General features: G+C 45.0%; 1 protein-coding gene across 3 annotated transcripts in view; it reads right to left on the reverse strand.

Moving 5' to 3' along the window:
• Positions 1–635: 635 nt before the first annotated feature.
• Positions 636–27,292, reverse strand: part of hivep2a (HIVEP zinc finger 2a) — a 117,416-nt gene continuing 90,759 nt past the window's right edge. For all 3 annotated transcript variants that reach the window (XM_065963915.1, XM_065963916.1, XM_065963917.1), the window contains 14 exons: positions 23,039–23,113; positions 21,603–22,915; positions 19,568–21,426; positions 19,197–19,457; positions 18,501–18,657; positions 18,219–18,309; positions 16,310–18,095; positions 16,016–16,173; positions 11,961–12,136; positions 9,874–9,975; positions 6,709–7,570; positions 6,506–6,614; positions 4,587–4,700; positions 636–3,855 (listed from right to left, as the gene is read on the reverse strand). In XM_065963915.1, the coding sequence (XP_065819987.1) occupies positions 3,169–3,855; positions 4,587–4,700; positions 6,506–6,614; positions 6,709–7,570; positions 9,874–9,975; positions 11,961–12,136; positions 16,016–16,173; positions 16,310–18,095; positions 18,219–18,309; positions 18,501–18,657; positions 19,197–19,457; positions 19,568–21,426; positions 21,603–22,566 (7,326 nt within the window). In that variant the 5' untranslated portion in view covers positions 22,567–22,915; positions 23,039–23,113 and the 3' untranslated portion in view covers positions 636–3,168. The remainder of the gene's footprint in view (positions 3,856–4,586; positions 4,701–6,505; positions 6,615–6,708; positions 7,571–9,873; positions 9,976–11,960; positions 12,137–16,015; positions 16,174–16,309; positions 18,096–18,218; positions 18,310–18,500; positions 18,658–19,196; positions 19,458–19,567; positions 21,427–21,602; positions 22,916–23,038; positions 23,114–27,292) is intronic.

Below are 27,292 nucleotides of genomic sequence, written 5' to 3' on the forward strand. Positions count from 1 at the left end.
TGTATCAGTTGTAAGTCTGTAAAAACTTTGACCAATGTCTGCCACGAGGTACCAATCTGATGAACCAATCAGACGCCTCCCTGTCTCTCTGCTCGCTCTCTAGCTAGCCCACACTCAAAGCACGTCACTGATGACAGAGTTTACACTGTGGAGGAAAGGTGCTCGTGCATGTAAGTGAGGGGGCGTGGCTTTTGAGGGAGCACAGAGGGGAGGGGGTGGGTGCAGACGGAGCACTGAGGGAATGCTACTTTCTAAATCATGCTAGTTTTCGAAAATTACCAACCCTAGCTTTAATCTCGTAATTTAGGATTTTTTTTAACATGACCCTAATTCTCCATCGAATTCAAGAGTACTTTGGTTGGAAATTTGTATTTTATACAATTTATTATTATTATTTATTATTTTTTACTTGTATTATAACTATCACTATTGATATTGTAACATGACCCAAGTCCCTTAAAGTTAGCATTAAAAGCACCATTAGCGCCACAACAAGTTGTAATGAAGTGAATATTTAGATCCAGTATAACCCGAGACAAAATAGTTTTCTTCAATATCCATTACCGTCAGACGAATAAAACATGTCATCACTGAAACATCAAATGACGTCACAAAGGAGAAAAGGCAAACAGATGATTCTATTCATATTTATTTGAAAACAACAATCCTTTTTTTCCACTTCTACGGCGATCTCTTGTTGTTGGGTTCATACATGATATTTGTATTAATTCCACAGAACACCATCACAAACGTTACCCTTTTGTATATGCACGTTTACTTTTTTTTGTCTATTTTTCTATCGTTGTCATTTCTAAACAATGACTTGTGCTTTGATATCTTCGAAAGAGAGAAAAGAGATTTTTTTTAAAGACATCATCGTTGTCATGATAAGTGTACATAACAGAGGGAGGGGTTCGAAATAGAAAAAAGTTGTAAGAAGAGGATATACTGGTCAAATACACACTGATACAGACAAAGATACTGTACACACTCACATTGCAGCCTGCCCGACTCCACCCAAAACTGTCCAAAAGAGAAAAGAGTTGTGTCACTGAAAACACCACAACCCCTAACTGCTCCCTTCTTCTCCTGATTTGAGGACTTTTCAGTATGATTATTGTTGCCTTGCAACAAATACATTCCCTGCTGGTGAGCAGAGTTTTGGCTAAATATTGCTTAGCTACACAAAAGATATCCAGGAGAGGAGAAGGAGGAGGGATCACAGCAGGGTTCAAGAAAAGCAGTGCAGAAAGCCTCAATGTCACAACTGCCAAATGTATCATTACAATTTCAGGGTTCAGAGTGCAGAAGAGTTCTCCTCCGAAACATTACCAATCAAAGGTTGCTGCAAAAAAAAAAAAAGAAAACTGACCAGAGACCTGGGACTCTTATAGCAGAGGTCCGGAGAAATATAAGGTGCATTTGTCAGAGAGTTTGGTGTGTTTCCTGTATGCGTGTCCCCAGAAAAGAAGCCGTTAAATAAGAGTTTGAATGGGTTGATTGCCATGGCCATAGTGTGCATCAATGCAGAGAAAATGTTTGTGTGTTTAGGGGAGCTGAACGACTATTTACATGGACTGGAATGTTTTCCCCCGTTGAGAAATCCAATTAATAAAAAAAACTGGATTCGTTTGGGTAAAGTAGTATGTCATCAGCGTAATGAGATATCTTCGTCTGGCGCACAAATGGAGGTGGTTCTGGGGAGGAGCTCGGAGGACGGGTTAGAAAAAAACAACAATTGAAGCGTAATGCCACGGTGCAATAAAGGCGTGTTCATTCATTTAATGCTGAGAGCGAGTCTCGTAAAAAAACGAAAAAAGGAAAAATTACCTCGAAAGTGCGAAAAAAAAACGAGAAATCACGATCAGGGACAGGCGAACGTTAGTGGAGAAAATGTACAAGCAAAGTAGCATAATGTGAATGTCATTCTACATGTTATGTGCAGATAGATAGATAGATAGATAGATAGATAGATAGATAGATAGACAGATAGATAGATAGATAGATAGATAGATAGATAGATAGACAGATAGATAGATAGATAGATAGATAGACAGATAGATAGATAGATTCTTTATACTGTATGTATTCATATGCTGGGTAAATATGATGCTAAATCTTACTTCTATGTGTATATACCTCCAAGTAGAGGGGGCTCACTTAGATGTATATAAATAGGTCTAACATTTATAAAGCCATATTACAGTGTACATATCCTCGCCCTAATGTAAGCAATAGCAAAAAACCCATGCTTTACATACATAGAAAAAGGCATCCACGACATTTAAGAAAAAATGTACAATTTTATGAAACATGGTAACAATAATAAATAGTATTATAGAATCGCTGCTGTACACAAAAAAGCCATTTTTTAAAATTTCACTCATATAAAAATATGTTTTAGTGCAACCGTACGTAATAATCGTAATATCCATAACTTCACATCGCTTGTTGAGACTTTAAGGTGTCCATAACAAAAACAAATAAACAAAAACAAAAAAAAAAACACAGGAGGTGGGGGAGGAGAAAAAAGGGGGGAAGGCGGGGGAGGGGGAGAAAGTTGCATTTCTTACAAAGCTGATACATGATAGTACTGTATTTACATTTACCTTCCTGCTTTGTTTGCTTATAAGAATATAAGCAAAGAACAAACTAAAGATGAAAGAAAAGGCACACACATAGCTGTCAGACTTTTTTTTTTGTCTTTTGACGTACCGCTTAAACCAGAGTCCGTTCTTGATTTTTTTTTTTTTTTTTTAGCAGATTTTGGTCGGGCTCATGTGTTGGTATTTATTTAGTTCACATACATGTAAAACTGTATACAGATCCTCTTTTTTAAAAAGTCTTTAAATAAGAAAAAGGTTTCATAGAGCAGGCCCTGGTATGAACAGGCATGCTGTAGGTACACGTACATTAAAACTGCAAAAGTCCACTTGAGTCTTTTTTTTTGACAAGAGCTGTTTCTCTTTGTATGTGTCGTGTGTGTGTGTGTGTGTTTGAAAGAGAGAGAAAGTGTGTGTGTGTATAAATTGGAGTATGATAATGTGTGTAAAGTGTGCAAAAGTCTTTTTTTTCTCTCTCTGTTGCACTTCATCCCTTCCTTTTATCCCAAAACTAATAAAGAAATCCATCGTTTTTTCCTCCTCCGTTTCTTCTTCTTCTGCGGTCCTATGACACGTCTCTGCTTCTTTTTGTGCTTTCCGCCTCCCAGTCTCGCTCCAGCATGAGAGGTTTGGACGATGACGGAGGCTGGTGGGCTTCAGATCCAGGGTTGGGGCTTGGCGGATGAGGGGAAGGGGAGCAGGAGGAGGAGGAGGAGGACGAAGGGGAGTTGGGGACTGATTGGTGAGGAGGAGGCCTGAGCTCCAGGCCGCTAAAGTGCTGAATCCCAGGTGATGGTGACGGGTGAGGAGATGGGGAGCGCTGCTGAAAGTGGGAGTCGGGGGACAATGCAGAAGGAGTAGAAGAAGAGGAGGAAGATACTCGGCCGCCATCTTTCCTTTTATCCTCTCTGCCTCCTCCTCGTTCTGCGAGCTCCTTCCCCTCGATGCAGAGCGAGGCGATGGCCTTGGTGCAGGTCTGGATGCTCTCCTCCTGCTCCTGCCTCACCTCCCTCTGAGGTGAAGTCGACTCCCTCTGCCTGTCGCCCCCTCCTCTTCGAGCCCCCCTCTCCGAGGTGAAATGAGCAGAGGTGGCCTCGCCGGCCGAGGAGTCCTCGGACGTGCTCTGCTGCAGCACCAGGCGGGATGTGCTCTGCTGTGCCCCCTGCTGGCCCAGAGGTGAGGTGACAGCTGACGGGACGGAGTGTACCATCTGGATCCCTCCGATGGGGATCATCGGGAACGGAGAACGCACCTGAAATCAAAAGTTCAGCTTTAAAAAAATCTGAAATGAATATGACACAATCACAGTTACTATATTCTGCTGGCCTGAAAGTGGATTCATCCGCTGCTGGAAATAGTCCCCAACAAATGCCTTATATACTCCAATTTGAGTCGCATAAGGTGTCCACCTAGCAGAAAAGCGCTGAAGATGCCGTTGAGTGTTTGCATGAAGCGTTTTTTAGCTCTGACAAGAAAACAGCTGCATGTCCGTCCTGTCTCCATGACAACAGTCTGTTGACAACGACCACTGTATGACCGGCACGGCTCCGTTCCTTTTTACTGAATGTTTTATATTTGAGATGGTTTTTTTACACGGACACGGAGCGAGGAGGATGTGAGTACAAGACACGATCTGTAGGCGGCTAAACTACGGGGAATATCAAACATTTGGAAAAGAGCGCCGGTGACGTCAACACCGCCTTTCTGAAAAGTTGAAAGGTTTTAAAATCGAAGCGTCAGGAGCGGCCGTACAAAAATGACGGCGCGCTCAGAATAAAACATGCTGGACGCTGCGCTTTTTCTCCAGGCGGACTCCAACGAGCGTCACAGGATAACATTCGGGTTCAAGTACACATAAAATTAAAGTTTACAAAACGAAAAAACTAAATATAGCTAAAAGTAAAAATAATTATCCAGATAATAAAAAAATATGTATTAAATATCAAAATAAAGAAAAATCAAATCCAATAACAAATGTAATACCTGGAGTTGAGAATGGAGAGGAAGGTGACTGAACAGGACTTGGTGTGGTGGGCTGGACTGGTTGCCACGGCTACCGCCCCGGTCCCCTGACGACGGTGATCCGAGAAGATGTTCCTGCAAACACAAGAGAGAGAGAGAGAGAGACAAATGAAACAGTGAGCAGAAAGTCTGAGAAGAACCCACAGAGGAAACACACACTGTCACCGCACAATAAACACACACATGAGGCTTCATGAAGGAAAATAAAATAAGATGTTATAAGATAAAACCTTAGTTTAAAAAAACACAAACATACTGTGTTGTGTTGGGTAAAAACAGGACTGTACATCTTATTACAGAAAGTTGAGTTAAAGCAGAGCGAGTGTCAGCTTCATGTTTGTTGAAGTGAGACCAGCAGCAGCAGCAGCCAGAGTCTGAAGTGGAGCTCTTAAGAAGAAAAACAGCCGCGTTATTAACCACCACACCGCCAGCCAGGATCCCGTTACCACCAAACCAGCAGCTCTCTCTTCAATCACCTCTGTGTGTCTGACTCGCTCGTCGTTCCCTCATCCTCTCTGAATGTTTCTCCTCTAACCAGACGCTTTCCTTCTCTGACACTTCATTTCCTCTCTTTTCTTCAGCTTTAACACATCAGACCTCACACTCTTTGCATGTGCTGCATTATAAAGACGACCGATTCTATCAGCAGAGACAGAGGTCTGCTTGTCACTGCCTCCAGACCACTAGGGGGGGCCCTGATGGCTGACAAACTTTGAAACCAAAGCAGTGGCAAAATTAGAAAATTTAGCAAAACCTCCCTCTTTGGAGGGTCCCAACAGACTCTAGAATCGCCACTGGGGTGAGATAAGTCCAGTTACAGTATCTTTATGGTCACTGTCTAAGTACTGGCTCATAGTGGTGCACCAGTTCTTGATCTGCTCCCAGCTCTACCTCTGTATTTATATCGGTCAGTATTCTTTGTGTTTTTGGGACCTCTTTAAGCTCTCTGTCCCAAACACTCAGACAGAAACTGGGCAAAGGGCTTCTGAGTATTCTTCCCCCTCAGCCTGGACTCTGTTGCAGAACCACTTGAAACTCAAGGAGCTGGTGTCCTTCAGTGTTGTTGAATCTAAAAGGAAAGACCTGGAAGCAGATTCTATACGATGTTGAGGCTTTTAGCTCGACTGCTTGAACGTCTGACTCCCAGATTTGACTGATAAATGGTTAAATTAAAAACATAAATAACAGAATAATGTTGGAGCAAACCTGCAGATTCCTAAATAGATAAATGACTTTTAAATACAAAACCAAAAATATACAAAATACTGGTAACTGGGGCGCCAGTGGCCGAGTGGTTTACTTCGTCTCCCATGTTCAGAGGCTGGCGGCCTGGGTTCAAATCCAAACCTGTTGCTCTTTTCCTGCATGTCATTCCCCCTGCTCTGTCTCTCCCTGATTTCTGTCTCTATCCAACGTCTTGTCTCCCCAAGGCACGTGGCAAGATTTCTGCCACCGGGCTTAAAAAAAAAAAAAAAAAAGAGAGACAACCAGCTAAACGAAGAAAGTGAACGCTGAGTGTGGATTAACTGCTGCCTAAAGATGCCTGTCCTCGTCCTACTTAACTCTTTGACATTAAAGATAACGGGATGGTGTTTTTTTTTAACACATTTTTGACTTTCCGTCACTTGATTGATCCAAAGTGTTCCCGCCTCGTGAAGCTTGAAATGTGTGATGATGTAATTACACGAGCACGCTTTACTAAACGAGTGAACCGACACATTGAGGAGAACATCCATGAGTAAGAATAAGAAATATCATGCACTCAACCTTTAGGGCACTCAACCTTCAGGGCACTCAACCTTTAGGGCACTCAATCTTTAGGGCACTCAACCTTTAGGGCACTCAACCCTTAGGGCACTTAACCTTTAGGGCACTCTTACCGTCTCCATCTCCGTGCTGCCTCTGAGGTGACCCTGAGGGTCCAGCTCTGCCTGACCCAAGATTCCGACCTGGTGAGTCGGCCTTAGGCCCCGAGCTCCACACTGAGGACTGGAAGACAGGAACACAAAGACGTATGACATGAAGCCTTGAAACGTCATCATGACCTTTTGCTTTATCTTAACTGACAAACAGGATAACTCACCTCTGGTGGTGGAGATGTTGGTGCAGCCCTCGGCGAGGAGAGAGGGGCCGGATCATCCCTTTGTGGCGTCCGCGGGGTGAAAGGTCTCGCTTGTAGTCTCTTCCCGCGGGGGACGTGGGTCGAGAGAGAGGGGAGAGCAGCGACAGGTGTCCCCTCCTGGGGGAGAGGTCCCGCCTGTATCCCCCCGACACCCCCAGGTCCCTCTTTGGGGAGATGTGACGGAGAGGTGAGATTTCCCGCTGGGGCGAGAGGTGTGCGGGTCGGGGTGAGAGGTCTCGGCGTGGGGAGAGGTACCGGTGGGGTGACGGGGAGGATGAGGGGGAGATGGGGGAGGGGCAGCCAGAGAGGTCGAGCCCGGGTGAGGAGAGGCGGGAGGAGGAGGGTGAGGAGATGTCAGGAGAGAGGACGGGTAGGTCTTCATCCATGGAGGAGGAATGAGGAACCAGGAGCCTGCTCCCCAGCGCCCTCTGCAGGCCTCGCTGGTACTCCATCGCTGCCTGGTCGGTGGGCGGAGCCTGCGGCGTGATCTGGATGCTCGGCACGGTGGTGAAGTACCCGAACAGCGGAGGTTTGTTGGTGTTACCCAAGAGGTCAGCGTGATGGGAGGGGTGAGGAGCAGAGTGGGAGGAGGCCACGGCCGTGATGGACATGGAGGGGAAGGAGTACGGCTGCGGGCTGGTCGAGCGAGAGCGAGTCTTAGGCGTGGAGTCGCCATCGTAGTCGTCCTCGTCGTCCTCATCATCGTCCACCTCGTCGCCGTCTTCCTCCCCGCCCTCTGAGTCATCGGCGTCGGAGAACTGATGGTCTGCCATGGCAGATCTAGACATTTTATCAGAAGATCTCTGGCCTTCATCTCCGACATCTGAGAGAGGAGGAGGAGAAAAAAAAACATTATTAAGAGAATAAAAGAAAAGAGGAGCTGTAGGAGGCGATGACACAGAACAGGAAGCAGGACAAAAAGAAGCAAGAATAAAAAAGATGAGGAGAGAAAGAGGACATAGGAGAGGAGCAGGATGTGAAAACCGACAGAGACAGAGAAGAAGAATGTAGAGGGAATGAAGCAGACGAGGAAGAAGAGGAGGCAAACATGAGTAGAGGTAGAGGAGGAAGGGAAGAATCTGAGAAAGAAAATCAAAGAAAAAGGAAGAAGAGGAATCAAGTAGACAGCAGAAAGATTCAGTCTGTGTTCAGTGATTTAGGACGCTTTGTTTCTCTGCCTTCAGCCAAATGTAGGACAGCAGAGAAGCAAACATCCCTCTCAGTGTAATCTCAAATGAAGCTGATAAATCTGAAAACCTCAAAAAAAAAAAAAAAAAAAGGAAACCAAAGTGAGCTGCCTTTGTTTGGACGAGTCAGACATTTTGAATCTTGTCCTGACGTGTTTCACTTGGCCAGAAATCAGAAACTAAAAAATATTCACATGATATTTATTTTCCACTGCACGTTTTATGAGGTTCTCCTCTCCTCGTCTTCCTCCAGACGCAAGCGCGGAGGAGCAGCGGCAGCAGAAGCCGTTTGGAGTTAATAAATCGTATTTAGCGAACAGGAAACCAGATACACCAACACAGGACTACTTTTCCAGTTAGTCTGTTATATACAAACTGTTTCTCACAAACCGCAAATGTTTATGTCTCCACGACTCAGGGACTGACTTTCTGTTGCTACGTCTAGGCCAAAAAATCTGAGTGTGTGTGTGTGTCCCAATTAAATGCAGAGCCGACACACACACATGGATTAAACTGAAGTAAATTGGATCGGTGATCTATGTATGTGATGGAAATTAACCACCAGCTACCAGTAAGAAGTTGGCACATTATAACAGTTTAGTAAATCCACTTATTATTTTTTTAACCAACCAAAGTTTTTATACTGAAACACCTGCTGACAGGAAAAACTAACGACTGTGCGGCTCGATGTTAAATCCCTTTAGAGACAGATTTAGGTAACACTTTAAAAGCTTTATATGCGATTTTGTGATCCAGCAGATGTCGCCCTTGAGCACCAGCATGAAACCAAAACAACTCGCGCTGCATTGTTGTGTTAGCATGCTAATGCTAGCGATCTTTATTATGCTGGTATCTTCACACTGCATGTAAATTTACCTGAAATGAGCGTGATCTAGAAACACAGTTAAGCAGTGAGTACAGTATGTTATTCTTCTTTTCTCTAGTCCCTCAATTAAACAACTTTTATACACGAGGGGAGGAGTCAGCCGGCTGTCCTGGCGATGTAAACAAAGTGAAGATAGGACTCTGAAAACTCTGAAAACATCACAGACAGTGGGACTCGGGTGTTACACCCATTGTAGACAGTCATGACTCACAGAGTTATTTTCAGAGGAGATACTTGATTTATATTATATTTAAGTGTGAAAAATCACATGTAAAGCCTTTAAATTAAAGGAAGAAATGTGCGGCACATAAATAAATCATAAAAAAAGTCTGTCCTGTGTAAATGTGTCTCTGAGTCATGACTGTCTACAATAAGTGAGAAGCTCGAGTCCCGCTGGCTGTGTTGTTGTCAGAGCTGTGTTTACATGGACGTGACGACTGGCTCCTCCCCTTGTGTATGCACCCCATGTGCGGAGGATATAGTCCTCAAAGCAGGGGCGAACCAGGTTTGATTTCGACCTGTGGCTCCCCTCTCTCTCCCCTGATTTCTAAATGTCTCCACTGTCCTATCTCTGAAATAAAGACATAAAAAGCCCCAAAATAAACCTTTTATAAATCACGTATTATTATGGGAAATCTCATTAATCCCTCCGAGGCCTCGAGATCTTTCCCAGAGATCGTTTTCAGATTATTTCCAAATCAGCTGATTAGTGGAACGACAGAAGTTTGGCTGCCGTGTTGGACCTCAGCTGCAGAGATTTGTCGCTGCTTTTGGGGTAATTGACGGAAAACGATATTTAAAAAAAAAAAAAAAATGGTGGAAGAGGTTTTTGTGTTTTTTTAAATTTAAAGCAGCCTGTGGTGGTTTGACACGAGTCCTGCTCATCTGGACGAGATCTGCTTTCCATTACGGTAATTGTTACCGTAGAAACGCTAGAGACGCTGTGGGCAGCACGCAACGGGACAGCAGGATGTAATCGCAGCCTCTGTGTGTGTGTGTGTGTGTGTGTGTGTGTGTGTGTGTGTGTGTGTGTTTTGAAAGCTTGTGTCTTACCTCCTTCGTCCGCCTCGTTGTCCTCAACAGACGACATGGACACTCCCAACTCCAAACACTTTTTCATATGAGCTTTGGACTTCATGTGCTTCGTCAAGTTTCCTACAAAACACAAAAACACACACGAATAAAACAGCATTAAAAACTTGATCTAAGGATCTGTGTGTGTGTGAGCGAGCTTGTGTGTGTGTGTGTGTGTGTGTGTTACACGCTGCTGTTTTTATCCTGCACTACAACGAGCCAAATGCAACGAAATTTCGTTCTTATCTGCACTGTAAAGTACAAGTTTGAATGACAATAAAGAAAGTCTAAGTCTAAGTGTGTGTGTGTGTGTGTGTGTGTGAGCGAGCTTGTGTGTGTGTGTGCGTGATTGTGTGTGCATGTGTTTGTGTGTGTGTGTGTGTGTGTGCGTGTGTTTTTGTGTGTGTGTGATTGTGTGTGTGTGTGTGCGATTGTGTGTGTGCGAGCTTGTGTGTGTGTTCTTGTGTGTGTGTGTGTGTGTGTGTGTGTTCTTGTATGTGTGTGTGTTCTTGTATGTGTGTGTGTGTGTGTGTGTGTGTGTGTGTGTGTGTGTGTGTGTGTGTGTGCGTGTGTGTGTGTTCTTGTATGTGTGTGTGTGTGTGTGTGTGTGTGTGTGTGTGTGTTCTTGTATGTGTGTGTGTGTGTGTGTGTGTGTGTGTGTGTGTGTGTGTGCGTGTGTGTGTGTTCTTGTATGTATGTGTGTGTGTGTGTGTGTGTGTGTGTGTGCGTGTGTGTGTGTTCTTGTATGTATGTGTGTGTGTGTGTGTGTGTGTGCGTGTGTGTGCGTGTGTGTGTGTTCTTGTATGTATGTGTGTGTGTGTGTGTGTGTGTGTGCGTGTGTGTTTGCGTGTGTGTTATTGAGTATGCGTGTGTGTGTGTGTGTGTGTGGCTTCATCATCATGAGGTCCTTTATAGAAGATGTGGCAGAAAATGCAAAACCTCAAAATCTACTTAGCATAAATCGGACATAATTTGTCGATTATATAATTAAATATCAAATGTCTGATCCTGCTCTGAACTCTGCTTGAGCTGGTTGAACGTTAAGTCAGAGACATTTAGTGTTCATGAAAGCGAGGAGATGATGAGAGGTTTGAAAATCTATCAGGCAGATAATGGCCCCCTCATTAAGGATCAGGTATCAGTGAGTCAGCATCTCCAGCCTCTGATACGATGACGTCTGACCACAGCAGCACTAAACAGCCTCTCTGAAAAATGTATTCATCCATTTCACGGCTTCACTCCAGACTTTAGGATCAAAATGTTCAGTATGTGTAGTTAAAATCTACTTATACTAAGAATACATGATTAGTTTTGTGTTTAAAGGATCAATCAGTAAGATGTGTAGTGAGTGAGATGATAAAGGGATCTTACTATATGAAGACATTAAGGAAACATGCTATGTTGAAGTGCTGGCTTCTCTGACAACAATGCAGCAGCCAGTATGTCCTCCTTCTAACTTTAGATTCTGCTCCTGAATGCTCTGGATTTGTTTGGACCAGAGAAGGTAGGCGCTTTTCAGGCGACCCCCCTCACACGGCCGTTTTGGACGCCCCCCAGTTTGTCAGATATGAGAGCAGTTATCAGGTCAACAGGTGTTGCAGTGATGGAAGCGGTCAAGAGAAGTGGTTCAGATAGAAGTGATTGTACCCGACCTAAAAAGCCTCTGCATGTTTCTAATAAGCTCCACGAGCAGAAACGTGCTCAAACTAGGATCAATATTGGAGATGCTTTTTGAAAAATGGAGAGAGGTTAGAACACAGAAAGGTTTACAGACCCATGCAGAGCTGGATAAACACTGAAGCTTCAGAGTCCACCACATGGTGACCTGAGTGAGCATCGAGGAGGGCGGGGGGGGGAGACAGCTCTCTATGATGTTTAGAATTTAGACTGCAGTACCCATTTTAAACACTAGGTGTCAGAGTTACATACTGCTCCTTTAAATCTATAGGTTAGGATAAAGCTTTATTTGTGTAGTTAAAGGTACTTAAAGAGCTACACAATTAAAAAAGCTCCATCATTAGAGCACAGAATGTTTATCTTCAGAGTCTAAATGTAATAGTCTCTACCTTTGGTCTTGAAGGCGAAGTTGCAGAACTTGCAGACGTAGGGCCGGACATCGGTGTGCGTTCGGATGTGTTTCTTCAGCATGCTGGGTTTCTTACAGCGGATGCCGCACTCCTCGCAGATGTATTTCCCCCGACCTCGACCACGGACGTAAACGTAGTCCTCGTTTGATTTGTACCTGGGAGAAGAAGAAAAAAAAGGGAATTACAAAGAATGTATGAGGATGTGTTTTCAAGCGCGCACCGATCTCTGCAAACATTTGTGATAAAAGGTTAAACACATGCACGTTTATAATCCCTTCTTTTAAAAGCAGGCGAGGCAGACTCACATCGACCCGCGTCAATAAGCTTTGATTCTACATCAGCGCGTCATTCACTACTCAGGCTGCTCCTGAAAAGACAAGGTTCTTCTTTCTCTTTTCCATGTGTAAATAAAACAAATGTCTTTTTTTTGTGTGCTCTCTTTCTCTCTCTGTCCTCAACAGAGCACAGAGGTCAGAGGTCATGGTCGGCAGCTCTTAGACATTCACCACCATGCTAAAGGATGCGGTCGTTTTGCTGACACAGAGAATCTTGCTTGAATACAGCTGATATGAGGGCTTTCTATGCTCAAGTGCTGCTCTGAGTTTCAGAGGAAGAAAAAGGCCGGAAAACGAGCTCAGATACTCAGATTTCAAAATGCATGCAACATGTCGAGGTCAGCAATGAAAATTCAAGCTTTCTTGTACCAGGAAGTAAACAATTACTCTGCTTTGGATGGAAAGAATAGGGTAAAACAATTCTACAGTTGAAGATATGGGACCATGAACTGTGCAGAGGGAGAACATGAGATCAATCATTTCCTCAATCCCTCCTAACAACATAACAGAGCTGAGAGGACACAGTGTGCATGCAGGACGGTCATGAATGAGGATGGAAAGGGACTTGCATGTGGTCTGTCTAACTAACAACAGTAGACGGTGAAGATTGGATTAAGAAGTCATTATGAAAAAATCCACTTCACCATGTTCCACTAACTCTAATATGTGCCCCTAGTCTGTCTAAAAGCCCCCCAATGATGAGAAAAGTCCATCCTCTCCGTCTTCTGCCTGCTCCACTTTTCAGAAAATGTGTGCTCAAACAGGCCGTTTGGAGATTTTCCCTTCATGACATCACAAAAGGCAGTAGCCCCTCCCCCCATGTGGGTGACACTCCCACAGCTAGGTGTTTGTTCTGCCCTCTGAGTCTGCCTTCTCACCGTAAACAATAGGACATGGAGCGAGAAAGCCAGAGACACCCAAGCCCTTCCAGAGAGGGGGCGTGGTCATACACAGCTCATTTACATATTTAAAGGTACAGACACAGAAACAGCCTGTTCTGAGCAGGGCTGAAATAGAGGGGTTTATAGACATGATCAAATACAGGATCAGAGTGGATTTAGAACAAGAAACTTCACACACATGTTTTGGGGAGCTCTGAGACTTATTTACACTGAAGAAGAGGAGGAGGATATGTTACCTTTAAGACGTTTTAAGCTTTGTGGTGACTGTCTGACTTCATATTGACATTATAACAATGAGGTCACTTTTAAATTCCTACATAGTAACAACTCCATGTTTGTAGTTGATTAAAACCTCTGATAATATCGGCCGTGCTGATGTTACACTGAGGAAAGTTTCCTACTCAACACCAAAATTTCTGGATAAACTAACCTGTGTGGAAATAAAACAGGGGAAAATATCCCTCTAGGGTTGAACTGGTCACAACCCAGAGGCAACTTAAACTGCATAAAAAAAACAGAGTCGTCTTTGTTTGAAGGGATGACGAGTCAAAACGGGGAACAATGCAGCGTTCCACTCTTTGGTTTAGTGTTCATTGTGTTTCTGCTGGTTCTTTATTCTAAAGAAACAACAACCACAGTCCTCCTGCCGGTCCCCACTCATTCCTATACAGGACGTTAAGAAACGAAAAACCTTGGTCACACATGATTGTTTTGAAACCCAAATGAGGCTTTGGAGTGAACCGGCGGACACTTGGCAGCAGGGTGGGTCCGCCATGGAGGGGAACATTACCACCAGTCAAACACTGCTGAACTGTGTCTGTCTTTGCTCTGCCGCAGAAGCATCACGTTCACTTCTTCACTTTTGTGGTGAAGCAGCGAAGTCGGCTGGTGGACGGTGTAGTTTCCTGTCCTGTCTGCAGGAGCAGCGTGGGGGTAAAGTGTAGGGGGGGGGGGGGGGCCCTCGTGTGATGAAGGAGGTCAAATATCAGGTACATCAAACAATCCCCGCTGATGCAGACGGGATTGTTTGAGAGGGAATTTGTCTTTCGACTCGCACCGCCGAGTGGGAGATACCTCCGAACGAGACGTTTACACAGCTGCGGCTAGTTATGAAAATGAATTACGGTGATTGTTTGGTTTGGTTTGATTTGATCCACAGCACACGGTAAGATCGTAAAGCAGATTCTCTTTCAAACTGCAGGGACAAGAAGAAGTGAGGGATTCGTTTTCTCTGCCAGGACTTGCACTTTGTCGACCTCTTCCATCCAGACTCTTTACAACAACTGGTGTGTGTGTGTGTGTGTGTGTGTGTGTGTGTGTGTGTGTGTGTGTGTGTGTGTGTGTGTGTGTGTGTGTGTGTGTTTGTGTGTGAGCGTCTGTTAGCTGATTACCTACATGCATATTGTTTATGTGAGTGTGTATATGTGTGTGTGTGTCTTTGCTTGGCTGCCCTGTTTGTGCGCTTTTGTCCACTTATTGCTTCTAAATTGTCCTGTGGGGACGGAAGAGAATGACTTCACTGTCTGCTGAATTTAATAACACCCTGCACGTGTGTGTGTGTGTGTGTGTGTGTGTGTGTGTGTGTGTGTGTGTGTGTGTGTGTGTGTGTGTGTGTGTGTGTGTGTGTGTGTCGGCACCGTCTGTTCAATCCAGTAACCTTGGTCTCCTTGGCTCTACTGTTAGACTATAAAAGATTATGATACTGCTGGAATGTCTCAAACTGAGGGCTTTCAGCTCTAACTCCGGTGTACAGTCTTAATTTGACCATTTTTAAATTCTTTCAATGACACATTTCAGTGCCGTCTATGAGAAAAATTAAGGGTTAATTGACCTGAAATGCTTCATAATAAATGTTAATCGATTATCACACAATCTGAACAACATGGGGACGCAAATGGGATGCACTTTTTAAAACTTTTATTTCCTGCAAAAAAAAAGAAGAAAAAAACAGGAGCAAGTGAAAAGTAAACTTGCAACAACATTTCTTCGTTTTGCACTTTCATGACACTGCAGGAAGTAAAACATTTTAAAATTAGTGCGCGTCCAATGTACGGAGGCTGTAGTCCTCCAGGCTCTCTCTCTTTCGATTTCTGACTCTATCCACTGTCCTGTCTCTAAATAAAGGCGTAAAAAGCCCAAAAATAAACCGTCAGCCGCATAAATCTAAACACAAACTAAACTGTGAGTGTTTGAGTATGAGTCTGAGGGAACGTCCTGCAGTGATATAATGAGACTGAAGTCAGGGTATGAGGTCACTTTAAACAATAAAACGTTAATAAAAATAATAAATACTATGATATAATGTGACATACTTATTATAAGCCCCACTTCTCTCAATAAAACAAATAATTAAACAAGTTTCTGATGTTGTATAAAGTGTGAAAAAGATTTTAAAAATCAGCTAATGAGAAAAGATCTCGTTTGAAACCAATCTATAAAACGAGAATAAAAAAACGATTCGAGTCGTCGTCCAATGACAAATCTGCAGCTCCAGTGGTTAGCTTGTTAGCTAATGCTCATGGCCTGCCATCACAGGCACAATGAAACCCAAAGAATAGGTTGTTAAACGGATAAAGGCTTTTCTTTGTAATTTTTCAATATTGTATTAAAGGTCATAGAGAGGTCACCTGTGTTTTATTTGAACATTGGGGCAAAAAGTAACAAACAGAAAACCTTATCAAGAAGTCTTATCGAGCATTTTCCTCGTCTTTTTTTTTGTGGTGTAGATCTAAATTTCACTCCACCTTCCAACCTCAATTTGAAAAAGTTTTGTCTGTGGTGGATTTTCAGGACTTACCCGCCCTCAAAGATCTTGATGCGCGTCGGTTCATTGGCGGGCTGTTTCACCGAGACCTCCTTCTCTACTTGTTCCTCCTTCGAACGATCCCATGACACCACGCCTTTCATCTTCCTCCCAAAATGACCGGCATCGACCGGCATCAGCTCCGGCTTCAGCTGAAGAGAAAAAAGGAGAAAGAAGAGAAAGTAGGCATTAAGCGGAGAATGGAAGGATACAAATCAAATCATAGACTTATAACCCTTAATTTCTCTAATCATGTCCACAAACGTTTTTCTATAACTACAGTCGTACCTGATCAAACCTCAACTTCCAGGCCACAGATGACACCAGTTTCCCAGAGCTGGGAGGCGACATGGCTGCAGTTGTGAACATCAAGTCGTCGTTTCTCTTCTGTTTGGATCTCAGCAGTGCCAGCGCTGCCTTGGTGCTGAGGTTCAGAGGATTCGGGTTGTATGAGCTGACGGACCATGAATTGTAGACGGAGCTTCGCTGGGCAGCTACGGCGCTGTTTGGTTTGGTGTAGTTCAGGAAACACCAGCTCATTCTGCTCATGGTGCGCAGGCTCGGGAACTGGAAAATCTGCTGGACGTCAGACATATCTGCGAGCAGGAGAGTCTGGCCCACTGCTCCGGATAATCCTGCACTTTGATTGGTGGCTAGCTGAACGAGCATGCTGACTGGGGCTTTGTTGGCTGCAGACTGATTTGAGCTGTCTGTGTCTTCTGCATCGTTGGAGGACACCATGGACTGAGGGCTGGAGCTGGGCTCGGGGTTTGGATCGTCCACATCAAGCTCCTCTGGGGAGTCCCGGCCACCCTTAGCTGGGGAACGGTCTGTGACAATCTGGAGAGGAGGGGTGAAGCTTTCAGCCCGGGGAACGTCAGGAGGATGGGGAGCAGTAGAGCGGACGGGAATGGCAATCTTGGTGGCAATGGGGAAGTCACTCAGTGGGGGGGAAGAGGTCATCCTTTCAGAGTCATCGATGGAGTCCTCGCTCTTCAGAACTCGCTGACCTCTGCCCGGCCCCTTCTCACTTTTCCTGCTGCCCTCGGTACCACTCAACTCCACTGCGCTCATCTCCTTCACAATCTGTCCGTACATCCTCTCCTCCTTCACTCTTTTCTGCTGCTTTGTCTCGATAAAGAGCTCCAAAGAGCTGGCGGGGGAAAGCATGCGCTTGCTTCCTCCGATGCCGGACCCCGACGCGTCTGTAGTGGATATGGTGCCTGAAGTCAGTGACAGTGGGATCCCCGTGTTCATGCGTTGCTCTGGCGGTGGATCTGAAACTTTCCAGGGTGGGTAGCGTGGCACTGCGCAATCAGTTTGTCCAAGCAAGTGCGATAGGTTGAAACCTGCCCCACTAATTCCTCCCAGTATGCCTCCAGGCGGTTTGCTGACACTCACAACACCCGAAGAAGAAGAAGCCATGTTGCAGTTCTCAGCAGCACCTAAATCTATCCCATGTGGCCTACTGCCATGAGTAGTTATCAGCTGGCTAACACTGGTGTACATAACACTGCCAAATGATGGCACATGGGTTTGAATCCGCACTGGAACCAGCATACCAGGCAGAGAGGACTGGGATCCAAGGTTCTGGGTGGCAAAGACCGGTTGGATCTGCTGCAGAAGCATTGCAGCATTGCTTGAAGCGGGCAGTGATTGCTTGGAGGAAGGAGAGACAAAGTTTTGCTGTTGTTGCTGAGACAGCGGAGAGCTGCGAGATGAGAAAGAGGCAGAGTACATGTGAGAGCTTGGATTTTCAGATTTCCCGTCATGCGGCTGTTGATCTTGGATTTGCTGCAGGGAGTGATGTGGTTGCTGTTTGTGGAGTGGATGTCCAGACGGGTTTCCCGGTGATCTGATGTGGAGTTTTTGGAGTTGTTGCTGAGCTTGGAGGGTCAGCTGCTGTCGGGCCGTCTGGCTGACATCCTGACTCCAGAACACACCTGGTTGCTGGAAGGAAAGGTAGGGATGTGCACTCTGGTACTGCTGGATTGCTTCTTTGTGCATGACCTCTTGACCGCAATGCTCTCCCTCAGATGATGAACCCTGAGCATGGAGGCGATGGAGCTGGGACCTTTAACAAAAGCAGGATGATTACAAAAAAATTAATTGTATATAATTAATCATTGGTAACACAATCACAATGTGAGTACCGTCAGTTATGAATGAAATAGTGTTTGAACCCAAACTGTGTTACCTGCTGTAGAGAGGTTCGTCCTGCAAGCTGTCCTCACTGATACTCTGTTGGAGGACGTGCTGGTGCTGGTGGTGTTGGAAGGACCCTACAACTAAACAAAACGGTAAGTTAATTGTTTAAAATAAAAATTCCATTCCTTCTTGGTTGCAAATTCCATATTGCTTTGGTTCAAGAAATGTATGACTCATTGCATAAAACATGGTCCAAACACTTAGTTGTCAATCAAGTCCTTGAATTCAAGCCACAACCTAAAACTGACCAGTGAGGTTTTGCAGGACTTACCACCAACTCTTTTGGTTCTGCTGGCTACATCAGTGCCGCTGTGGGGGGACCCTGTTGGACCAGGCCACGCCACATGTTCCAAACTCTCCTGTTTGATTGACATCTCAGAAACACATGGTTCCTGGGTGACTGCTTCCGGATAAACGCTCAGCGAAGCCTGCAAAATGAGTGCAAAGAAGTGGTACAGGTAAATCTTTATGTAATCATTTTGTACAATACTTATATTTAGCTACTGGTACATAAAATATAAATAAAATAAAAAGTGGATAAGACAAACAACAGTTGGTAGTGTTTATAAAACAACCAACTTCAACTTCCAATCAATCTTTTAAGGGATTATAAAACTAGTATGGGATGTAGAGCCTTCAGGTAAGAGGCCCTACTCCTTTAGAATCAGTGATCAGTCGGGGTCAGGGAGGCAGACGCTCTCTCTACTTTGAAGAGTAGGCTTAAAACTGTTGTTAATGCTTTTTGATAAAGCTTATAGTTAGGGCTGCTTCAGGCTTGGACAAGCTCTTAGTTATGCTGCTATAGGCTTAATCAGTAGCAGCATAACCAAAGTCAGGTCTCTATCATTATAAAATAATAAAGTTTGACCTAGACCTTTTTTGTAGTGTTTTAAGATTAGATTTGTGATGAATTAGGGCTATACAAATAAAGATTAATTGATTGATAAAAATATTGAGCGAAGGCTACCTGTCGGACAAGATATCCACGTCGGCGTTCCTTCATCGCACTGGCGCTGGAGTATATCTCCCCCTGTCGGGAGGGGGACAAGCTTCCATAGTCAAAGGATTTGCTCCGCATTTCAGGCAGCTCTGTAGGCAGCGTGCAGGGTGCCTGCTCTGACGAAGACCTCCTCATCTCCCTTTGCTGATGGTGGCTGGAATGACCGCTGCCAGGCACTGTGAGGAACTCAGACTGCTTAGGTCCACCACCAGGTGCCATTGAGTCATCCTGGATCAAAAAGAAAATTGCTCATTATGTTTGAAGACTTATGGGGGAAAGGTTTAATTTGCATGACAAAATAGGCAGATATTTGGAAGTGTTAAACATATAATGGGTACCTGTTTGGTGGGTGAGGCGGACTTGAGGCCCTCCTCTCTGTCAAAGGACATGGAGAAAGAAGAGGAGTGGGACAGGTTGCTCTCCTGACTGGGGCTACGAGAAAGGCTGGTACAGGTTGACTCGAAGCTTGATTCGCCCGATGAGTGCTCCATGTCGGCCAGACGCAGCCTCTTCTTCTTAGGTGGAAGCTTTTCCGATGGCATCTGAGCGAGTGTGTCGCTCCTCTGTGGTAGCTGAAACTCCTCCACATGCTGCTGCTGCTTCTCTGGTTCCTTGGCCAGGGAAACCTCTGTGTTTTTCTCTGGCTTGTCGGGCTCTTCCGTCACCCTGATCTCCGGAACTTGGATGTTGGGCTGTCGGACTAGTTTATGTGGGATGTGATATGGTTGGCCAGGCGAGGCTGCCGCCGATGAGGATGAGAGGGAAGCCATGTCACTATCACTGTGCAGCGGCTGCTCCATGCTTTCTGTCCTCAGTAGTGCAGATTCAGGGCTCAGAGCGTCTTCAAAGATCTCTGAGTCAGACTGTTCAGAGTACTGGCTGGATAAAGCTTTATCTGATGGTTGATAACCTGGCTGCTCAAAGGATTCGGACTTCTCAAAGGAATTTGGCCGGCTGAGGGAGTTGGTGTGCTGTATGACTGATATGACATTCCCAACTGCCTTCCTGCCCTCAGAGTCAGGAAACAGTGCAATGTCCTCAGAGCACATGCTGGCACAGGTATCAAAGCTGTCTGACTGGCTGTGAGCGCTGTGAAGAGAGCCCTTCCCTGTTGAGTTGGCTCTTGATCCTTCTAGGCTACCATGTTTAAATTCACAGTCCCCAATCATCTCCACTGAACCACTGCAGCTACTGTCACAGTGCCCAGGGCTGTCCTCTTCGTCCCCGACACTCTTCTCTATCCTCCTTTTTCTTGTGGCTATTTCTGACATGCTAACTTTAGTACCGTACGGACTGTAGGCGATGTGCTCCGGGACTCCTGGGCTGCGCTCACCAATCTTCTTGGGCATGTGTCCATAGCCCTCGGCTTCTCCTGCATGAGCTTCATTGGCTGAATGTTCAAATGCAGCCTGCCTCCTGAGTCTGCGAGGGGGGCTAAACACATCATCTGGTGTCATCGTCTCGTCGAAGGAGTGGCTGCCTCGAATCCCTGGTGGGACACTCAGGTTAGAAGGGGAGGAAGTTGGCATGGAGTTACTCCGAGTAAGATGAGCAGAATCTGATGGAAGCTCCAGAAGCCCTGTGCTGCTTTGACAGGGTCCTGTTGGATACTGCTTGGGATCTCCAGAGACTCCTACATCCCCTCTGAAACAGATATGATCTTCGGCTATCTTACCCATGTCTATACTAGCACCTTTTTGCTTGATGCTGGCCAGGCAGCTGGGGTCTGCCCCTGCCATGCCAACTGTGATAGACTGCCTGGGTCTGGTATTTGGACGGTAGTACCAAGTCCGACCAAACATAATCTCTTCGTATGTCTTAGCGTTGGTATTTGGGGGACTGATCTGCTGCTCTGCACTCTCAGAGCGTGAAAAGTAGCCTGAGTCGGTGCTCCCTTTGCTGTGAGGACTGAGGAGGTTCAAGGACTGGGACATGGCAGAGTCAGAGTCAAGGCCTTTTCTGTCATTCAGCTTCAGGGCCAAGCGTTGTTTGATTGAAGGGGAGTCATCCAGTGAATGCGCTCTTCCTCCAATCTGTGACACTAACATGTGGTGTGACCCCTTAATGTCTTGAAAGGGTGGGCACTCCATTCCTGTGGAGGGGACTCCCCCAGGGTTGGGGACAATAAGGATAGGCACTTTCATAGACCCCACAGGGAGCTCTTCCGCTGAGTCTGCATATGCGGGTTCCACACCACCTGTACAGGGAGAATTGAGTTAGGCATGCCATAAAGTATACAAGACGCTGGAAGTCTATATCTAATTTGAACCTTAAAACCTTAACTTTTTTTGGCTTCATTAAAATTGGGCTATTAGAGTTCAGAACGTATTTATGGATTCATTTCAAAATGTTTTAAAATGTGGGAAAAATAACCTGTACTCTTGTCAGCTTCAAACGAGATCTGCATGGTGGAGCCCTCCACGCCTTCCTCATCCGTGTCCGTACTTTGCTCTCCATCTGAGTGGACCTCGGCCTCGCCTACTGGAGATGCCTGGTCCAAGTCCCCGCCACGGGCCACTGCTAGCTCTGAAAATGGTACGAGTCCAGCCTTGATGGCATGAGCATGGGACTTACGATGCTTGTACAGGTTGCTCTTGGTTTTAAAGGAAAAGCCGCAGGGTACACAAGGATATGGCCTCTCTCCTGTATGTGAGCGGATGTGCTTTTTCAGGACGCTGGGCTTGGCGCAAGCTCGACCGCAGTAGTGACAGATATACTTACCGGGCTTTTTTGGCTTCTGTTCTTTTTTGCTATATCCCTCCTCACCAGGCTCAGGGCCCGACTGAGAATACTGTCCGAAGGAGCTAGGTAAACTGGGAGATTTCTGGCGGGGAAACCTCCCTGCACCAGCCCCATGAGGGTGAGTATGTCCTGGATGTCCTACAGGGTACAGGTCATCCGATGGCAGTTGGCCAGCAAATGGCCAAGCATGAGGCTCTAGACCTGGCTGAGGTTTGGCTCCTGATAGGAAGCGCTCAGTCTGGGGGTGCTGAGGGTATGGTTGGCCAAGTTGGTAGGAATATCCCCTTGGGAACCCCTGAACAAATGGCCCTTTGGGGTCTTGAGATGGCGGACCTCCTATGGCCCCAACCGCAGAGGGTCCAGATAGCAGCTTTCCAGAATTACCTGTAAATGCGTACTTCTGCTGAGGTGCTGATCCCCCGGTGGCGCCACAAGGCAAACTCTCCCTGTGTTTTCCCTCTGGGTCAGCAAAAGTGCTTTGTTTTGTGGTTGCAGAGGGCTCAGACGCCCACTTCCTTTGCAGAGGCATCTTCTCCTTCACTGGTTCTTTATTTGAGCATTTCTGCCCAGCGGCAGCTGATTCACGAGCTTCCATTTCTGTGAAGCTCTTCTGTGGGTTAGAAGAGGAAGGATGGAGGGGATGGTGGGGGAGTGGGAAGGCAGGTTCTGGAAGGTTACAAGGTCCCAAATCTACCAGGCATGATAGCTGAACCTTTGAGGGCTGCCAACAATATCACAGAAACAGGAAGTGCCCATCCATTGCTGAAAGAGACTTATTGTAAAGCCAGCCTGGAAACAGGAATTAGGAAGTGGAAATAAAAAGGGAGCTTTGGTGGATGACATCAGAAATCTTTCTCCCCCTTTGTCATTTTGTAAACACACCAATGAGGCTGTGCGCTGTTTTTTTGTCCAGTTCATATAAAGGAGAAGAATCCTTGAGTTATCTGAGGAGGAAACAAAAACAGACAAATGTTTGGTGAAGAGTTGAGTTTGAGTTCGCAGTGTATGAAATAGCTGTGGTAAATCCAGAACAACATGCTGATTATTTGAAAAGGGTAAGTACTAACATTTATTTAGAAAGTGCTTGTAGATCCTCCTCTCTCTGTAGCTTCAAAAGTCATCCAGTTTTCTCAACACAAGACCTGTAACAAAACAAAAGAGCAAATGAATATTGGTATGACTTTAAACGGAGCCATTATAACAATGTAGAACAACTTCAACTTCAGCCTGACATTGGAGGCTAACCATGAGTCAGTTTTGTGTTGAAGTCATTTACCCCAAGAAGTAACATGTTCCCTGCTAGCTGCAACAAAGCATCATATACTTTGCTGTACAGCAAGGAAACACAAACTTGTCAAGTACATGCCTGATGTGCGGAGGTAAATGTCATTGTTTGTTCAGTTAGTTTCTTCACACTGGAATCCATCTGTGCTTTTTGCCTTTCCACCCCTTCCTCCCTCCCTCCCTCCCTCCCTCCTTCACTCCCTCCCCCTTCCACTCAGTGAGTCACTGTTGCAAAGCAAACCCACGCTGTTCCTAAAAAGACACAAAGGTTTTATAAATAGCGCTTGTGGAAGTGACGTCGGAGTGTCATAATGTGTGTAGGCGTCCCAAAAGACCAAATCGAAGAGCAGCCGTCAGCGCTTGCACCATTTCTTCCTCTCTGGGTGTCAAAGTTTGATCGAACTTGGTATGTACTCTATCGAAAGGCAAACAAGAGAACTCACTCACAGAAAAAAAAACATTGATATGCTACTTGCAAGCATTGCAACTGCACTGCAAACACTGCAGTAGACACAGTGTGTATGTGTGTGTTTCCGTTGTTTAACGTTCCTTAACCACACCAACACCTGACAAGCACAGAGCTGCATAGCACACACACACCCACACAGACACACACACACACACAAACGCCTGCTGAAGTTGCAGATTTGCTTTTGTAATTCCTCATCTCAGAGTTTAAATAACCTCCCTTGCACTCCGATTGCGACACAAACACACTATTCTCATCTATATACAAACACAGTGAGGCTTCAGTGCTGGTAAGCGGGGCTCGATGACGTGAGAGTCTGAGGGCCCAACGTGAGATCTATTAATAGCACGGGGAGGGAAAACATGCTGTATTCTTAGCTGCAGGAATGTTAACTTTGGGCTACCTTGTATTACTGATGTTTAACACACACAGACACACAAACACACACCGGATACATTAGCTCAGAGCTGGGTCATGTTATTAAGTTTCCATGGTGTTAAGAGTTCAAGAATGTGCTCTGGAACCGAAGGGCCTGACTCCGTTAACAACTGTGAAAACTGAGTTTGGCAAAAACCAAACTCTGAGCCCAGACGTCGATGGGGACTTATTGGGATTTATTTGGTTTATTGTGATGGTCAACTAATAAAACTGTCTATTGTGTTGTGTTTTGAGATAGCATTGGTACTACCAATAATGGAGTTGTTACTCCATTAAGTAAACACACTGGTAGAATCACAGATGAAATGATGAGTCACATACAGCCATAATCTGGCATGGAGTACGTCCTACAGTCTTATATTCATCTATGGTAGCCTGGGTGTGCCAAAGTTAGTGTCACTGTTGAAGTCCACAGTGGTTAAGGATTGGATGAAGGTGTAGTTTAAATGCATCTACAGAAAACTAAATAATCCAATGTATTTTTAAAACCCTCAAAGTAACACTGATTCATCTCTTACTCATGAATCTCAGCTGACTTTTTGCACTCATAATAAAGTCACACGAGAGACATGAATCCAAGAACAAATGTTACTGCTTCTTCTTTATGTCAACACAACTCACAGGTTGATAAAACAAGATTGCTGTCGGAGGCCATTTTAAAACCCAACAGTGATCGCCTTGCACACTTTATCCTCTGCGGGCAATGGCTAACATTTCAGCGTCTTCAATGAAGCATTCAGATATCTGGACTCATACCACCCGACATCTGCCGCTCAGCCGCCACCATCGGACTGTGTCGTCCCAACAACCACCGGCGTCTTAATTCATGCCTGCTCCGACCTCCACCTCAGCGGCAAGGAAGTGTGGACAACAGGAACGTGAGGAATACAAAGGAGAAATCCTTCCTGCATATTATCACATATGCTCTTTTGTAAAGCGTCAATTGATATACTGATATCGAGGATACCATTGGATTTAAAGCTGAAAGTTCATCAGACAATAGCTGAGGCCGGCATTCTGGGATTTTGACCAATGAATTCCAAACATAAATCAATCAATTTGGTTAACAAATGTAATCTTGAGCTACTTCACAAAAAGCTGGTAAAAGATCTTACCCATTGCTATATTATCCAAAAAGACCCAATGATAATCCATCATGAGCATTAAGCAACATTTAACAAAGTTACAGTGGAGAGGAAAAACTTCCTTTAAGAGGCAGAAATCTTGGGAAAAACCAAACTCATGATGAACAGCCATCTGCTGAAATTTAACCGGGCATCGGGAGAGATGCAGGAATGGTCAGTACTTCTCGAAAACACAATGTTTTTGACACCAAAAATATTGTCCCTCACCTTTACGTTCTGCTACATTAAGAGACTTTTGTCGCAAGTACCCCCAACTTTCTTATTCTTAAAAACTGTAATGTGAGATCTTCATGTTGAGTCTGACAGCCATGTGGAGCAATGGCAGGTAGTATGCTAGTCCTGAGTCAAGGCTAAAAAACAGTTCTTTTAGTAAGACTACTACATTTCAAAGTGGCACTTCCAATGGCTCCAACAAGAAACATCCTGTCCGTTTTTTATTTCCAATGGTGTAAAAGTTAACCAAAACCATTTCTGCAGCTTGGTCTGGCTTTTGAAAAACATCCTTCCATCCATGCAAGACGACCAAAATGACTGTTATCTCAAAAAAACAAACAGCTATATTTACTTTTCTGATGACTGTGAAGCTCTCACAATTCAAACACACACTGTTGTAACTCTTTGTGCCATTTGGGGTCACCAAAGGATTAACTTTTTTTGTTGCAGCTTTACCGTCTGCTATCACACATCTTAAAAAGCTATCTGACCTCTTGACACACACCCATAATAAACCAAGCCCTGAGTTTGACCTTACCGCATGCAGATAATACTCGGTTAAACTCCAGTGTGAACTTACGTAAGGAAACTGGTTTTGTAAGCAAACAGTGGAATGGTCGCAGTCTGCAGGGTGAGTGGGAGCATGAAGTGAATGGCTTACATAAAGATTTATTCATACGTGCACCGACACAACCTGCCCCAGTTCCTGTGCGTAGGAGAGACATAGCTACTGGTGTGTGTGTGTATAAGTGTGTATGAGCGTGGGCAGTGTGTGCGCTTGCTGTTTGTGTAGGCTGGCAAAGGGCATGAAGAGACACCCAAGTTGTAGGTAGGTCAGAACAAGACTCATTGAAAAGGCAATAGTTGGAGGTAAAAATAGAACGGCACACACACACACTGAAACACTGACACAAAGTGATCTGTCAGGATGCTTTAAATAACCAGAGTTACTTAACAGAGACGAGCAGAGATCAGCATTCATAGACGTGGAGATGGATCTAGGCGATGCTTTATACCCACTGCATCCTTCTTCTCAAATATCAGCGCTGAGTTCAGTTTTGTTTTTGAGTGTTTTCACAATGAATGAACCCCACGCTCAAATGTGTCTCGAGCTGTCCAATCACAAAAAAAGGGTTAATCTATACTTAGGTGTGATCACATAGAAGACGTGAAGGATTCGATTGCTCCTTGCACATAAGGGGGTTCTCTGAGATGCTGTGCGGTCGGTGAGGTGAATGCATCTCCATCTTATTCCGGGTCAAAGCTGACTGTCGGCATCACAAAGAATCCAAAAAGGTCAGAGTATCGGTGCAAGTTGCAGCGTGCAACCAGATCTTTTTTTCTACAATTCTACAATTCACTTAGCAGACGCTTTTCTCCAAAGCGACGTACATCAGAGAGTAAGAACAACACAAGCAAGGATCTAGAAAAAAGGGAACAATGTCAGTAAGAGCAAACGATCAGCTTTGAGTCTGATTGGACACACAGGTGCTGACAGGAAGTGACCAGAGGCAAAGCACAACATTGAGGGCAGTTCTTGAGAGCTCTAATCAGTATAGAAACCATCTTATAAGTCGTCGTTATCAAACAAAAACCATCATCATTACCATCATCATCATCAATAATATGGAGACCATCATCATTAAGTTAGTAGGTATTCATGAAAGAGCTGGGTCTTTAGCTTTTTCTTAAAGGTGCAGAGGGACTCTGCAGATCACATGGAGTTTGGAAGTTAATTCCACCACCGGGGGGCGACAGAGGAGAAGAGTCTA

The sequence above is a fragment of the Labrus bergylta genome, chromosome 15 (assembly GCF_963930695.1).
Source record: "Labrus bergylta chromosome 15, fLabBer1.1, whole genome shotgun sequence".
NCBI classification, from domain to species: Eukaryota; Metazoa; Chordata; class Actinopteri; order Labriformes; family Labridae; genus Labrus; species Labrus bergylta.